The following is a 17722-nucleotide window of genomic DNA, read 5'->3' as shown; positions in this document are numbered from 1 at the left end:
TTACTTTTTTCAAGTAACTTGACCAACACTGTTCTCAACAGAGCTGAGAAGATGCAGATTAAGATTCACACTCCAAGAGTGGAGTTAAGTTTAAGCGCAAACTTGTTCAGGAAAGACAAATAAGTATTAGATCATGTAAGAGTGTGAACTGTTGGCCCTGTGATGTACCAGTGATCTGTGCAGGGATTGGCACCAGCTTTGCTGCGACCTGATATCATCATCATCATAGTTTATTTATATAGCACTTTAAAAACACACAAGGCTGACCAAAGTGCTGAACAGTAGAAATATAAGAGATACAATAAGAATAATATCTCAATGAATCAAATACCTGCAAATAATATTTTAAACAATTACTATTATACTATTACTATCACACAGTCACTTAGGTCACTAGTTCTTTCTCTTTCTCTTTCTCAAACACCACACAGAGACCTTCATGTGTTTGAAAACCAACTATTTACTGGTACAAAACAAAATCATCTGGACTAATCAGATGGATCAGCTGAAGGGCAGGATGCATCTCTCAGGTCTATCAGTTGGTGGATTTTTTTCCTATTTCTTAAGGGCATGATTTTCAGATACTGTTCGTCTGCTGTAGATAGTTTCTTAGGCCTGTCACTTCTTCTGTCTTCCACTTGTCCTTTTAAGGACACTCTGCACACCACGTTGAGATATGCCAAGTTTTCAGCTAATAGCACTTTGGGAATCACCTTGTTGCTGCAAAAAATATGATTTGATGCCTGTCAAACTGTTATCTTTGGCATTTTTTGGAGATTCAACTAAAGAAATGAGAACAAATTATGTGTTCTTATGACAGTCTGTTGGTAACAAACTATCTAACGATAAAAAATTTACAAGTTGTCTGTAGAACACTGGTTCATCCCTTGATTTAGGTGGCTTTTTATGCTAGTGATAAGTGTCTTAACAAACAAAAAAACATATATATGGTCAGGTGCAAGGTCTGAACTAAAAAAGAGTGAAAAATCTGCCAGTGTCCAGTGGAGAGCTTTGAAATCCTGGGGAGCTGTTGTTCAAGACCACTTTAAAAATGACAAGAAAATCTGGCTACTTAGGAAAAATATAAAGAGATGAGGCTTGTTTTGGTGGCTCCGTATTTTTTTCATTATTACTTTTTCATTTTAGCCACTTCGATGACCTTCTGTGTACTCATGCTAAGTCAACACCAGCGTCCTTTTCATCTTTTCAAGTCAAGTCTGTTTTTGTCACAGCTTGGTCCTGAAGCATCTACACAAGCCTAATTTCTACTCCCATCCACAGCCATGAATGGATGAAAACATCATTTGCATATAAAATTGCCATTTCCACCAGAAGTTATTGGACATAGCAAAGAAACAAAGCAGCAAACAAGCAATTTCACTGAATGTGAAACTGAGACACTCATCTGAGAAGTGGAGAAAAGGGAATGTGTTTTATTTGGTGCCCTCAGCTTTGGAAATACAAACAGAATCAAACCCACTGAATGGGAAAAAAGAACTGAAGCTATCAACTCTGTTAAGTTCAGAGTAAAAGGACCCTAGCAGAAAATAAAACAAAGAAAGAAAAGGCACTACAGACCAGAGGCAAGAGGAGTTTGGAGAAAGACAGACAGTCATTACGCACAGCTGCAGCTTTTTCCTAAAGTTTTCAAAATGTAACACACTCAAAAAATGTTCTTCACCCTCAGTAAACATGAAGCAATAATTTTGATTAAAATGCAACTGAGATGCACAAAACGAAAGGTTTATTCATTCAAGTAATTAATCATTAAGGTATAAACTCAATGCATTGCAATCAAGTAAATTTCATTTGACCAGATTCCATTAAATGGAACATTTTACATTGTACTTATGTGGGAAAACTTAAACATAGGTGCTAGGGCTGCACGATTAATCGTTAGAAAATCACAATCTCAATTCATACTTATGTGCGATCTCATTTCCAAATGACAACGATTTTTTTAAAAAAAAGAAAGAAAGAAAAAAAGACGACGACGATTGTACCGCATTTTGATCCGGGACGTAATCTGCATGAAAACAAGCGCTCACTCTTCCTGCTCAACAAATGACAAGGGCGGAGCCTTATACCACGTGATACAGAAGCTGGCTGCTAAAATTGGCAGGGAAAAAACAACGGAGAGCACGTCAGGGATGACGAGAAAGTGACTGGAGAAAATCCGTCCCGGTCAACCACCCAAACATCAATAACGGGAACCTTATACAGCGCTTCCCTATACCCATCGAGCTCCCGCAGGCACAAAGAAATTACGGAGGCTATTACTTATCACCTGACCAAAGATATGGCTCCATCAACACTGTGCAAAACGAGGGATTTAGGAAAATGATCAACACCCTAGACAAACGCTACACAGTGCCGTCCCGCCACTATTTTTCTATTGTTGCACTACCTGCTCTATACACGCAGTGTCGAGCAACGGTGGAGACGCAATTTCAAGCAGTACAACATTTTGCGGCAACGACAAAATGTGAGACATTTGTTGTTTTTATGTTTATTTATTGTTTTTATGTTCAGTCTCAACTGTTACGAAGTTGATGTGCAGTTAATAAGTGCAATAAATATTTATACTGGAAAAGAAAATCGTGAGAGAATCGTGATTCTCATTTTATGCAAAATCGTGCAGCCCTAATAGGTGCACATGCTGTCATTTTTTATTCGTCTCTTATAAATGTGAGTTTATATGAAAAAGGCAAATACCAGGCTTTTTCTGCATTCTTAATGATCTGGGTCCAAGTGTCTAGAAAAGGTTGAATGCATATACTGCAGTTGTTTTTATTTGTTTACTTAAAAAGGGTAAGGCTTATAATAATAAACAGTATAAATAATAACAGTTATAATAACAATAAATCAGCTGGGGTGAGCATAAAGGCAGATTTTTACCAGTCATGGCAGATGACCGGCCCTTCCTGCGCCTGGGTCGGCTGGAGGTTTCTTCCTGTTAAAAGGGAGTTCTTCCTTCCCACTGTCAACTAGTGCTTGCTCACAGGGGATCGTCGCATGTGTGAGGCTTTTTTTGAGACAATTGAGTTTAACTTAAAAGTATATTGTACAGATTTTATATAAAAAAGTTTGACCTAAATGAGAAAGTAGGAGTTGCTTCACGGTAAAATTCCTGTAATCAAATTTTTACCAATCCTGCAACTGTTTGTAACAAAAAAGGGGCATGATGAATTGACGAAGTCAAATGCTGATCACAGAACTTTCTGAGCACTACAGAGCTTGTTCTGGTTTTCTGGACTGCACCTGTTTTAGTTCCCTCTTATTGGTTTTATCCAATCTCATTATGGCTAAAACAGTCCTGTAATTGAAGTAAAAACGGTGTAAAGGCTGCATTACACAAAAAAACAACTGCTTGGTTAATGCGGTGGGGGAAAAAAAATCACATCTAAAAAGCTTAGATGCTTCCCTCCGGAATTAGCTGAGAGCAAAGCAAAGCTAAAAGGAGAGAAAACACTGGAGATCAACACAACTGAGAAATCACTTATGATGTCTAACATTGGCAGCTGTTTGCTGAGAAGCTGCGTCAGGCTGGCGACCTGTCCAGGGTGTACCCCGCCTCTGGCACTAGCGTAGCTCAGATAGGCTCCAGACCCCAAGACGAAGATAATGAATGGATAGATGGACATTTGAGAACACCACAAGGAGTCAGCTTTTTTACTGTAGCTGTTTGTGCTGTACCGAAGTAGCGAACAAATGTCATTGCACGTTTCAAGCCAATGGCTGTAGGTTTTTTATTGGCATTTCATTGGATCCCTCAGCGTTACTATCAAGGAAGACGCCGCTGTACACAGCAGGGCTGACAGTTAAACCATTTACTGTCCTTTGTCCTTTGAAATCCGCTATCCTCCAGCCACCTTCTACAGTCATGACTCAAAACCAGCTTGCATTCAACACTTTATTGACCAGTCTACGCTGCTTAAACAGTGTATGCGTGCATAATTGTTCTCTTGCTTTAGTTGTAGCTGTTCACTTGTATACATGTAGGCTCTTGCAAAGACCTTCCATCTGCAATGTTTGCTTTTATTCTTAGTCCCGGAGATAATCGATGGGAACACACTGACAGCCACCGTGGTGGACCTCAATGCCTGGGTTGAATATGACTTTCGGGTACTGGCAAAAAACAGCGTTGGTGTCGGAGAACCCAGCCCAGTGTCCGTGAAGACCAGGACAGAGGATGCAGGTACAGCGTATTGATTTCCCTTTTTGTGCTGTAACTTGCCTTTATGCGGTTTTATATATATGTGTTTTTATACTGAAATGTGATCATGGTCTGTGTTTTGTAGTTCCAGATGCAGTGCCAGGTGATGTGGGTGGAGGTGGTGGAAGCAGATATGAACTGGTTATCACGTGGGAGGTAAATCATCAGTCTTATGCTCTAGTCTGTTATTCAAAGTGCCCGGAGTCAGTGTCGTTTTCATCTTAAACGAGGTTCTAAATATTCCTCGCTAAACCAAAGCACCTGCTCTGTTTTGCTTGTGGGTGTCATAAATTTGGGGTCAATGGGAGTCTGTCGTCGCTGTAATTTCTCAAATTGCTTGCATGTAAGGCAGCGGCAGCGTATACAACAGAGAAGTAAATCTGACAGATATTCTCATTTGTGAGTCTCGGATCTGTGATGAATTACTGTTCAGACTAATCTACAATGCTCAAATATAGCAGTAAGGAGTCGAATGGAAGAATAACAGTGCAGGCATTGTACAAGTCATTACTTTCTATGTTATCTCATCATTGGAGATTTCCCATTTCATTATATACAGAATAACTTTTCATTTTAAAAGCTGCACGGATGCTCGGTAATGAGCGCAGAGTTTTAAAATGGCATTTTTACTGCTCCTTTTATTTCATCAGGTGGGTTGCGAAAGCAATTTGTGGGTCATGCACTTTTTTTGACGTTATGAGAGACGGTGGTGACTGCGTGAGCCCGGCTGTGGTGTGAACGTGAGTGGTTTGTATATGTTTTAATATCACTATAGTTTTGTGTTTCACTCTCAGCCTGTTCCCGAAGAACTACAGAATGGTGAGAGCTTTGGTTACATCATCGCTTTCCGCGCCTTCGGAGAAGCTAGCTGGACTCACGTGGCCACCTCCGCCCCTGGCGCGTCGCGCTACGTGTACCGCAACGACAGCATTGCGCCCTTCTCTCCGTTTCACGTTAAGGTTGGCACTTACAACAGCAAAGGACAGGGTCCCTTCAGCCCCGTGGTCACCATCTACTCTGCGGAGACAGGTAAAAGAGTGGACGTGAGTGGAATCTGAGCAAAGCCCCCCAAAGTAGATTTTTTTGTTTTTTTATCGGATTGGATTAAAAGTGCTCGGTAGATAAAAACACACGCAGCAAAATAAATCTGCAGAAATATCTTTATATGAACGAGGTACAAAATCATGGGAACACATTTATGTACGAACCAGCAGATTGCCTTCAAATATCACCGCTGTATTAAAATGCTGCGCCACAGTAAAAACTGGTTGGCATTTAGATCTGTGCTACCTCTCAGTATGCTGAAGGGTGTGGGGTGGGGTGGGGGGGGTGTCTCTGTGTGTAGTGTAGTGTTAGTCAATTTACCAGCAGCACCTGTGTGTGATGATTCATCTGAGTAGAGATCAAAAGAATGCGCACAGTTATAAATGTAAAAATTGAAGAGATTTGTTCTGCTCGTTTCTGTGCTTTTGGAAGACGGCGGCACAGCTCAGTCTCCCGTTGTCTGTTTTCAGAGCCAAGTGAGAAGCCAGCGGGAGTTAGGGCCAGAAGTGTCTCAGCCTCTGAGATTGAGGTGAATTGGCAGGCTCTCTCCTTCATCCCTGAAAGGGTTCTGGGCTATGAGGTACATTTTACTCTTTTAAATGGAAATAGAAATCACACACACATTCTCACAAGCAACACGATTCAAATGCTCACCATCAACCCCTGTTGTACCTCAAAACCATCACTTCCAAACTCTGCGTCGCCATGGAAATGGCTGTTTCACTTGGCCGACTGTTATTGCCAAAAATTATACAGTTCTTTGTGGCAACACGACAGGAAAACATGTCAGAGCGTTTTCAAGAGAACAAAAGAAAATTGCCTGGCCACATGCCTTTTCATGTTGCTGTCATTCATGGGATATCATGATAGCAATATCGGGCCTTGTGTCACGGCACTGGGAAATGCTACACTGGAAATGCATGGAGCACAGCACAGCAGGGTCTGGTGTGTTTTTACTTTCCTCTGAGTAAAAAATTAAACTGTTACACTTCAAACCAGGAACTGCTGATTTCATCCTGTCTTACCTTTAAAACTAGGACACCCTGATTGCCTCGTCCACATACCTCTGATGGAATAATCAGGATGATCAAAAGGCTTTAATGAAAGATGTTGTTTTTCTTTTGCTCAATAAAGTCAAAGTTGTTTCCATAACTCCATCTTTTTTTGCTGTTTATATCTGAGCTGCTTCTATGATATTAGATGAATAATGATGACGGGAAAGTGAATGACTGCTAAAAAAGGATTTCATTTGGGATCATTTGTTTCCAGGCTAATGGTTTGGATAATAACAAAAATCTCTTACGTTTATTTTAAATACATTTTGCTGGCACTCGATCTGTAGCATAACTGTTTAAAAGCCATTTTTAATCAGGCAGCTTTCCATTAAAGAAAAAATATTGCCACATTACAAAGCCATGAGGTATTGTTGAAACAATTAGATAGTCAAGCAACAATCAAAAGAATTGATTGGCAATTTAATATCAATGAATAGTTTCAGTCATTAAGTACAGAGGCTTTATAGTTCCCTGCTCCACACTTGGGAGTATTTGCTGCTTTTCTCTTTTTGGCGTTTGCTGGAAAAACACTTTTACACTGAATATTTTTATTATTTTTTGGCAATTAATACATGTTAATTAATCAGCGAGGAGACTAATCATTCATCTATGTTTGAATGTATGTACATTTTAAACCGTTTCTAGGAGCTGTAAGGATTTGTAATGTGAGATATCAAATATCCAGCTGGAAACTGTGATCTTTCTTCAGAGAATACAATCAAAGCCTTTTATTTAAAATTATCACAGTTCTTTCAAGACATCAAATGTAGCGTATTTGCAAGCATCCTTTTATGCCACGTGGGCTAGAAAGCACATAAAGAATAGATGTACACATTTTGCTCCAAGCCAAAGCCTTCTATCCCGAATGACGTGCTCTCTTTCTGAAAATAGGTGGCTTACTGGGAAGATGACACTAAACCAGAGACCATGGGGAAAGTTAGAGTGCCTTGGAACCAAACCTCGGCCACAGTGAGTGGCTTGGCAGGAAATACACAGTATTTCCTAACAGTCAGCGCCTTCAATACAGCAGGCACTAGCCCATTCCTCCCTGCGATCAATGTCACCACAAAAAAGCCACGTAAGTTGCGGCACACAATACTGCTGCTCAAGGGTTTGATTTTTGTGACTACACTGCTTAGAATTGAGAGGTGGAAACATTTAGTGGTTTAATTAAAGTCTATTCTTAGCTTTTCCAATAATGCTGGGGAAATGTGTTGAAACGTGTCCGCATCCTCAGAAGTCACACAAGTCCAGTAACGCAGTGCAGCGTTACAAAAACAGAATGCATGTAAAGGTTAACGATGCAAATATAAAAGGCTAAATCGGAGAGATTGTATTGTTGTGAAAAAATATGGTCTTTTTCACAGGAACACGTGCCAAAAAAGTTAGATCAAAAAAATATAAAAGGAAAGTCCCAGAGAGGATGTAAAGATAGGGAGGGTTTTATCACTCTGTGTAAAATTGTAAAGCCTTTGGGGATTTTATCATCGACGGGACAAAATATTAAAAGATTAAGAGAACCCAGAGAAATCTTTGTGTGCAGGGGAAGAGGGCTGAAAACCAGTTTGGGTAGCACCATGCTCTGCAGGCCCTCGGGTATCACGGCATTCAAAATAGACGTGGTTCTTCACTGCATGCAAAAAATGCTTGTCCATGTACATAGCGTGAGTAGCTTGTACTTCTCTATGAGCACTTAAATTCATATAAATATTCCAGATTTAACCACATAGACTCATTTTTATATGTGGTCCCTCCCAGGTTGATGGCATATTTTATCACATAGCAAACAATCGAGGCGCAGAGCTGTCGAGCAGTTGATTTCTATTTAATGCAAAAAAATATAAAAAACATATCTTTCTTAGGACTGCCGCCTCCCTTTATTCCCAAATGCTTGCAAAGTGTTGTTAAAAGGAGATGTAGTGGCAAACGTTGCCCTGTTGCGAATCTTTAAAAACACATTAAGTTCATAATGATCGCATATTATTCAAAAACACTAAGTCATCTCATTTACCACATTTGACATAGTAGTTTCGATTTAAAGCAGAGTATGAAGATTTGTTGAGCAGTGGTTAGAGACGTGATGGAACACAAGACTAGCAACAGTTCATGTAACAAACACAGAGTCTTCATCTCAATGCCGACAATTTCAAGTCAGCAGCAGGAGGCAGATTAGCGTGCTTAACCCGAATAAAGCTGTTTTATACACCATTAGTTTGCTTTGTACAAGAGCTGAAGCAGGTCTGATTTAATGCCCTGTGAGCAAAAGTTGCCTCCAAAACCCCCCCGAAGGAATAGCCAATATGGTTTTGTTAGCCTTTAGCTTAGTCATCAGCCCGACCCGCTTATATCTTTTCTGCTTCCAAGCACACTGCTTCCTCTTGAGTCTGTGCAACCGGACCTTGATCTGTCAGTCCCCTGACGAGGGCCTTGTGTCCTCAGTAGTCACAATCTGCAGGGCTTTGCCTTTATTATCCTTGGCAACTTGCATTTCCCAAGAGGTGTTACCCTCTCACTGAATTTACTAACTGCCAAAATGGGCAATGTAGTCAGGGGAGTGGGGATTAAACAGACGCCACCTGCCATTTAACCGATCAGTGTAGCATCAAAATGATTTTGAAGCTGCAAAGCAAATCACCTTAAAGTGAACTGGTTCCATTCTGCTTTTATCCACACTTTATTTGTACTTCCAAACTGGGCAAAGATTAGTGTCATATAATAATAGTATTTAATTCAATCTTTTTAAAGTCGTGTTATCCTTTAAGTGAAATAAAATCTTTCTTGTTTAATCTCACCAAGTTGGGGTGCTGTGTAAAATGCAAATAAAAGCAGAATGCAATGGTTAGCTAATTCCAATAAACTCATATTTAGTACACAGCAGAACATAGAAGTCATTTCAAAAGTTTAAACTGAAAAAATATTAGCTCGTTTTGAATTTGACAGCAGAAATAAGTCTCAAAAAAGTTGTAACAGGGCCATGTTTACTACTGTGTAGCATCCTGTCTTCTTTTAACAACAGCCCATAAATGTCTGGGAGCTGAGGAGAGGAGCTGCTGGACTGATGTTGTCCTATTCTTGTCTGATATAAGATTCGTGGTGCTCAACATTTCTGGGTCTTGTTTGTCGTATGTTTCATTTCCGGTTGTACTAGATGGGCACTAAACGCAGCCCCATACCATCACTGATCATCCCTCTCCTTTTTAATCTGGGGACGTAGTGTCCGTGTTTTGCAGAAAGATTTTCGGGTTTGAATTTGTCTCACCACAGAACAGTTTTCCAGGGAAGATGCTTCTGGATCGTGTTCACATACAGCTTCTTTGCACGATAAAGCTTTAACCTGCACAGCAAACTGTGCTCACAGACAATTTCTGGAAGTGTTCCTGAGCCCATGCTGTGATTTCCATGACTAAATCATGCCTGATTTTAGTGCAGCGTTGCCTGAGGGCACGAAGATCACGTACATGCAGTGTTGATTTTTGTCCTTATCCTTTGCGCACAGAGATTTCTTCAGACTTCCCGAATCTTTCATGACATCATGTACTGCAGATGATGAGATCCTAACAATTTGACAAACATCACAATTTGCAGACACACTTTTTTTCCCAGATCAATGAACCTCTGCCTTACTTTACTTTAGAGGAGCTCTGCCTCTTTAAGATGCTCCTTTTATACCCGGTCAAGTCACTGACCTGTTGCTCATAAACCTGTTTAGTAGTTTCTTTTTAATATCACTTACTTTCCCAACTTTGATGTGCTGTGTTGTTGCCATCAAATTCAAAATGAGCTATTATATTTTATGAAATATTAAAATGTCTCAGTTTAATTATCTGTTATGTTTGCCTTGTTTTATTGTGAATACACTATTGGTTTTTATTTATATTTTACACAGTGTCCCAAATTTTTGAAATTGGGATTATACACCAATGTGGCACTAATGTTTCTGCACTGATATAAAATTGTTAATAATTTTTATATCACGCAGCACCTTCCCAGCCACCAATGAATGTGGGATGGAACCTAATGGGCTCTCAGCTGTCTGTTTACTGGGAACCTGTGGTGGCAATGGAATCAGAATCAGAAGTTTTGGGCTATCAAGTGAGTTTTACTTTCTCAGTTGCTTTCAGACAATCAGACAAATAAGGCGATGACTTTCTGCGAACAGTATTTCTTATAACTCAGCGGTATAATGCATCATAAAACAATATCATTCATTCACAATAAATCAGCAGTCTAATGTAATGCAAATCAGTTTAACAAATGTAATAGTTATCACCTTCTTCTAATTCAGGAGAATAATGCAAACTAAAACTACATAATAATTCACAATCTTTAATTAGGGGTCTAACATGGCATAAAATAATATTATAATCCAACAACGGGAACTTGGTACACTGGGTAACCACAAAGCTTATGCGTTTGAAGTTGTCATGGTGTTAGAAAACATATTTACAACCTTGTTTGTGTTCCCCTTTCAGCTGTCATACCATAGGCAGCGACACAAAGAGGTAATCACACTCACAACGGTCAATGCAACAGCAGAGCTGACCCTCCCTGAGGACGATGAGGAGTACATCATCTTTGTGCAGACACTGAGTGAAGGAGGACTAGGGCCGGCATCAGATCCCATACGAATCCACCAGCTAAGTAAGCTCGGTGTTCATGTTTTGTGAAGTTGCAGTGGTTAAATGGTCAAAAACTGAAGGCTGAAAGAATAATTTGAGTTTTCCTCACGCCCTTCCCTTTAAAATATGCTGCTCTCATACTCCAGAGGAACATAGACAAATGCCAAAATTTGACATATGAATTCACTGGGACCTTTTCTTTCTTTTTTGCCCATTTTTGTAAATAAAGTCACTTAACACTGTAAATCTGACAGGGACATTTTGTCCTCCCCTGACCCACCCTTACTCAAGGCCCCATCCCACCTCCCCTGCGCTCTTCTGCGCTTATAGTTTGCTGAAATATGCAACACAATCCATCTCTGTCACAGACTCGCTTTGGCTAGGTGCTATTGGTGTCCTGTGGGACTCCAGCGGGGGCTGTTCCCCTGCCCTAAATGCTACTTTGCATTGTTGAACTTTTGTGTCGTATCCCTGAAAACAGAAAGAGGTAGAATTCAACATGGCTTTTTTTGTTAAATGGCCTCATCATTCCCGGAGGAGCATGAAACGCGCTGTCTAGCAGAGTCATTTTTATCAAGTATATTATGTAGTGAGAAAGCAGCAATTGAAGCAAACTGCATCAGTGTTCTGGGTCCTTTACACTCACTTCCTCTAATACATTTTTTACCCATGCACTTAAAAGCCAGCACACAAATGAGTTTGCACCACATTTTAAGTAACCCCATGAAACGTCAGCATGCATATTTTATGTTTTGACAACCTAAGCGTGTTATTCTCAGCAGCTGACAGAGCAGAGAATTGAAACTTTGGGTTAGAGATGTGTATTTCAGACGGATGTCAGCCACGGTGCTTTTACCTTGTTTTTCTTGTTTCCCAGGTATGAGCGCCCGTGGCTCCAGAGCCTGGAGTGTGGAGATCTCCCCCCTCTCCCTGTTCCTCACCATCGCAATATCCTCATTCAGGTCATCGTTGTGACACAAACAGACTCTGCTCTGTTTTTCAGCATTCACTATTGGCTCTTGTTTTGTTTTGTTTTCTTTAATTTGTGAAGGTGGTCAAGGTTTTTTCTTTTCTTGCATTTTTTTAAGGTACCGCATATGTTTCTCCCAGTGTTATTTTGCAAGTATGCAGCAGCACAAGAGACGAGTGTGCTGTCAGACACTTAATTAACAGTAAACGCTTGCTTTTTTTTTTCTAACATAAGTCTGTTTTGACACTTTTGCTGGTTGGGAACAATGCTCCATTTCAACTCTTTTTTGACTCTAGAATGATACAGATGCCTTACTTCCATTCATGTGCCAAAGTAGTTTCAGCCTTCTCGTTGTTATTGCTAAGATAGCTACATGCTTTCCTCAACATTTTATTCCTCACTTTTCTTATCACGAAGGTCTCAGTGAACCTTGCAGAAAGCCCTGCAGAGAAGTTTATGATTGTTTGTTTGTTTCCTTGTATTTCTGAGTTTTCAGTTCTCCTCTCCAAAATCAGAAAGTAGGGACACGTTCATTCACCTGCGCCCGTGCCTTGGAGATTCTTGTATCGGCGTCACTTATAGACACTGGTTAGTGGTACTTAGCATTTCAGAACATACTGCAGCCATCTCCATCTTTACGTGATCCTTTAAAAGTCGGTTGTGTCCCAGATGAAACTCATAAAACACCTCATAGTGCCGTTGTCCTCCATTTACCTTTTATCTTTTGATTGTGCGGAGCTGAATGTACCATGAAAGCTCCTAAAAATTTTAATGCCTCACGCTAGTTATAGTTATAGCCTGCCGAATGATGGATTTGACTTTGCTCTGCGTTCACAAATTTTACATTTGCTTGTATACAGTAGTACCGGCAGAGGTGCGTAACTGCCAATGTAATTCCTTTTTTTCCAGCACCAGCGCTTCAGCGAACTTAAACAGCAGTCATTGAAGTCATTTATCAAAGGAAAATGACAAATGTTCACCGGCTTCAGCTTCTCAGATGTGAGACTTGTTGTTTAAGATGTAAAACACAGCAAGGTGTACCTTTTATTATATTTCCCTCCACAGTATTCAACTTTGAATGGGATTGCAATGATCTGCCAACAAACCACTATATGAAATCAAAATTAGAGGGTGATCTAGTTACTTTTGTATCGATTTTCTAATCTCACTTTCCTGTTTTCACATTAATTTTTGAAATATGCAGGATTTCCTTTATCTCGCTAGGCTAAAGGTTTTGCCAGGACCCTGTACTACAAAGTGAGTTCAGCATACTCCGGGTATTTCTCCAGTATCAGAATTCAGTTACCCTTACGCTTGTAAGCTAGTTATCAACTTGATAAGTCAACCCAGGGTTCGACCAGCACGTTCTCGCAAAATGATCTGCACGTTTGACCAATCACAGAGAAAAGAAGATAAAACTATGCAATTGGAAAAGAAAAGAAAATGAAGTCTGAAACCAACACAGCTGCTGCAGCGTGAGGAAAAGCGCTGTACAGTAGTTTAGTATTAAACGCGCTGTATAAAAGCGTGAGCGTTTAGCCTGTTTGAAGCCAGGACTTAAAAAATTCCCACTGTGTAACTTTACTGAATTATCGATATCACAGCTCTATCATTAAAACACAGGAGAATCTGATGGATTATAATCGAATATTCCCTTTAATTAATGTTTAAAAGACAGTTTTAGGTTTTATTCTTTCTGCTGCAGCGCTGGTGGTGTTTAACGGTCGAGGAGTTAAGAATAAATATAAAAAATAGTCAAGTAGCTCCTCTGGTTTAGGATTTTAGGATCACATATTAACGCTTTCAGAACAATAAAATTGTTGTTAAATTTATTCCTGATGCTGATCAGGGAAATTCACAGATTTCCCTTTAGACCCTCCTGCTATCCACAGATGTGAGGGATGTTTCAGGAATCATGATGCTTTTTTGGAGAATTGATCAATCAGTAGGAGGTGACTTCATACCTGTTGGTTGCTGAAATGGAACAAAAGCTTCTTTAGCTTCACAGCATGAGTTACTATGGCGATAAAAAGCGAACCACCTTCATAGTAAAGAAAACCCAGGGTTAACCTGAAGTTACCTGGATAGAAATCCTCTGCTTTGTAGTACAGGCCGCTGGTTACTGACCTTTGATAGCACGGAGCAAAGCAAAATGTCATTGAGTCTAATGTCACATTCAAATGGATATTTCCACGGTTGGTTAAAAGAGAAGACTGATACCACTCTCATGTCAGCACATTGACAATGGGACCAGTGCGTAAGCATAGCTTAGCAAACCATCAGCTTGACTATGTCCAGTATTCACAGCCAGCACCTCTGAAGCTTACTTATTTGTTTACTTCATCGGATGGGGCACGTCAGGTAGTCGAAACAAACAAATTTCTCTATCTGACTAAACTGACAATATCAACAATCACTTCACACCCACTTCACGCTGTGATTTGCCAGCCGTGTGGAGGTGAGAAAGTAAGCTGGGTTTGAACTTCTCTGTCGCGTTTTTTATTTGTTAAACACCTGGTTTTTACACTGAAACATTACCAGTACTTTCAGTGAAAGACTCAAAGTCTCTCTTGGACAATTATTGCATTTTACACCTCACTGCAGTGTCAAAGACAAATTCTTATGCTTCCGACATGGTTGAATTTGCTCTTTCCTAACAGAGCCTGGCACTGGTTCTGTTGTGAATGCATGCACAAGGGTGGTATAGCATCTCTATGATAAAGTTATATAGGTAAGGTAATACAGTTTAAAGAAATGACACAAAGAATCTGAACTAAGGAGTCTCTTTGCTTGTCTGGAAGATTTCAGCTGTATTTCTCTCCTCATGTCGACTGAAAGCTCCATGAGTGAAGCTTATTTTGTCAAACCAGTTTAATGCTGATGAGCTAATTTATAATAAAGCAGCTGCCTGGTTACCAAACACGAAGACACACCTAGTGGCCAATCACAATCCAGAACTCTCATGTCTTTAATGTATGGCATGAAAAAGAAAATCCAAATATGTTTGAGCTTTGAAACAAACAAAATGAGCCATCTTTGGATGTTGCCTCCAGCTCTGAGTAAGAGGGATATACATTGTTCACAGTTTTCTGAGTGATTAATGGGAAATACAACTGACTGATTAATCAATAGCGAAAATAATCATCAGTTGCAGCCCCAGTCTACATCCATCTGGGACCACACAGCCATTGCAGTCGGGACGAAAGGTTTAAAGCGCTGCCAATTGTGCCAGTCTGATAATTGAAATCTAGCCACCAGCTTAGACATTATTTGGCTAAATGTGTGGTCAGCGGTGTTTTTAATACTCTGTGAATTTGTCCTTTGTTGTCAGTCGTATTGGTTGTTTGTGTTTTTTTTATGTGGTCCGTGTTGTCATTGTTTATTTATGTATTTCAGCGAATCCCCGCAGCTCAGGTATTCAGACCTGCTTCACTTCATCTCTCAATAGCTCTGAGATGGCAGAAGCGGATAGATCTGAAATGTGTCAGCGCAGGACACAGGGGTCTATTTAACAGTCTGACTTGATGAACGGAAAGCCTGATGTGTGCCAAGATTTAGCAGACATTAAAACATCTTAATAAATTAGAGCAGCCCTGCGGGGTTTCTGTGGGGAAAGGGCATAGGAGTAATGGTACTAATGACACTCACAGAAGGCGAATATATCAGGATTTAGGGAAGACTAAATCAGGACAATCTCATCAAGACGACACGATGAAAGGTGCGTGCGTAAATGTGTACGAGCATGATTGTGCACGGTTATTACCTTAGTCTGCCACATCATGGACAAGTGCTTTCAGACAACCATTTATCTATTTGGAGGGAGGAGGGGGGTTAAACTCATTTCTTGTGCTATGGTTCAAAGCTTTGTGCGACTGAAGCATTGCGGACATTGAACGAGAGCAAAACAAGGTCAATGTGGGAGGTAGAGATTTTTAAAAAGTGAGTTTGACTCAGGGAGGAGTTGAAATGTCTGTCCAATTAACGCAGATTCCCAGAGCGAAGGACTAAGTAAGATTTAAAAACCAGAAAGGGACCCAAATCCAAGGGCACATCAGGTGCATGTTGCAGGTAAAGCTCACATTAAATGTAAAGGTTTACTTCCCCGATGAGTGTTGAAGCTGTCTTTGACTCGTGTTTCGTTGTTTTCGTGGCTCTACGTGTGGTTAATCTGTATACATTCTTTCATCGCAGAATGACATTGTTAGACTAACAGATGTTTACACAGGAAATGCATTATTCTGGCTAATTTATTGATTATATGAACTGAAAAAAACAACTTGTGTCTTTGGGTACATAGAAGCATTGCCAACCTCTGTTTTGTAACGTATCAGTACTGTGGAGATGTTTTGAGTTTGACTTTGATCTTCTTCTTCTTTTTTTTAATGTTTGATATGGTTACTGATTGGGTTTTTTCCCCCTAAAGATTCTGCACAAAGGTCAAGTGTTGTTTTTAACAGAACAATTAAGAGCCAGAGATTTCTAAATCAAAAGTTGGTGCGCTGAGATCTCCCTTGCCTTCATAAATGATGCTGTACATAGTGTATGTATTTCGTTTGGCTTTTTTAGCAACGTCCCCGCCCTCCCCCAACCGGGAAACCAAACAGTGCTGCTTCCAATTGTAATTCTCAGTCAAACCCCCGAATCTGAAAAATACATGAGCAGAGAGTAACATTTCCTAGCAGCTGCTATCACACACAGCCTTTTGGTGCAGTGACACAAACACCTACCTGTTACAAGGTAGCCGGCCAGTGCACAGTGGATAATACGAGTGGTATTATTTAGGAGTACTTTTTGTCTTTTTATACCAATACAGCTTTACGGTTTTCAGAAAAGGCTAATTTGATCCTAAAACAAGTGCGAGTAGTTTCATTGGATTTCTAAGTGCGGACAGACTTTACGATTACAGCTCTGGGTTACAACGCTTGGCCTTTCTGTCGTGACTCCTCAATATGTTCATGTCGAGGTGATCTCCGTGAGATCGTGGCAGCAGCGTTTTCACATTGAAAAGTCATCAGCTGATCTTGATATGCTGAAGCTGTGCATGTATGATATCGTTTGGTGCATTTGTGTTTTCTAAATGAGGGAGTTAATAAAAACAATTCATTGAAGGTTCCTGTCTTGGATTTTTTTTTCTGAATTATATGTGTGCTGCTGTCATTTACAGCATCAGCAGTTTTAGTGTGTTTTACTGCAGGAAGACTTTGAGTGGTGCCTCGGGGCACCGTCAAAGCTATAAAATGCATAATATTATGAAAAAGCGTATAAATGGAAGTAAATGTCAGCGGTAATGTCCTTTTCGGTGGCTAAAGAACACATCTAAAGGGTTTTTTTTGTTGGTTTTTTGCTGCATATACTAATTGTATTCTTACACTGTGTAATAAGGACTGCCCTCACAGATATGAAATGCTATGAATACTAACGTCACGCTGTATCAAAAAAATACACAGTCTACAGCACACATCAAGCAGATGGCTTTTTTACTGTAGCCTTCACAAAGAGTACTGCCGAATTTCTTCTGGATTATTAGAGCATGTATTTGCTGAACTTCCGATACCTTCCACTAAAACAACAGAATGACAGGGAAAGCTGCTGTGAAATATTGATTGAGCCCAGTGTTGCAGAGATGCTTTTAAGATAATAAGAGGGAGAGGACCCTGTGAAGAGATCAATATGAAGGGGAAGTGAAGAAAAGATAGGTTTCTCCCTACATACCACAGATCATCCGTAATGAGCTAGTGTGTCAATACTTTGGCCGGGGCTCCTCGCATACCACTGGCCACTAAAGAGCATCAGGCCAGTGTAACTTGTCTGCAATTAG

The 17722-nt window shown here is 40.2% G+C and overlaps 1 protein-coding gene across 1 annotated transcript in view; it reads left to right on the top strand.

Annotated features, from left to right (window-relative positions):
- The window catches only part of cntn3a.2 (contactin 3a, tandem duplicate 2), a 44835-nt gene extending 27830 nt beyond the window's left edge, over positions 1-17005 (top strand). Inside the window, exons 16-23 of the mRNA XM_087833621.1 lie at positions 4049-4198; positions 4302-4372; positions 5011-5245; positions 5731-5840; positions 7207-7393; positions 10295-10407; positions 10788-10956; positions 11812-17005. Coding sequence (XP_087689747.1) covers positions 4049-4198; positions 4302-4372; positions 5011-5245; positions 5731-5840; positions 7207-7393; positions 10295-10407; positions 10788-10956; positions 11812-11909 — 1133 coding nt within the window. The 3' untranslated portion in view covers positions 11910-17005. The remainder of the gene's footprint in view (positions 1-4048; positions 4199-4301; positions 4373-5010; positions 5246-5730; positions 5841-7206; positions 7394-10294; positions 10408-10787; positions 10957-11811) is intronic.
- The last annotated feature ends 717 nt before the right edge of the window (positions 17006-17722 follow it).

This window comes from Neolamprologus brichardi, chromosome 20 (assembly GCF_056152115.1).
Source record: "Neolamprologus brichardi isolate AB-2024 chromosome 20, ASM5615211v1, whole genome shotgun sequence".
Lineage (NCBI taxonomy): Eukaryota > Metazoa > Chordata > Actinopteri > Cichliformes > Cichlidae > Neolamprologus > Neolamprologus brichardi.
The sequence above is the reverse complement of the archived record's forward strand: the minus strand, read 5'-3'. Positions and strand labels throughout refer to the sequence as shown.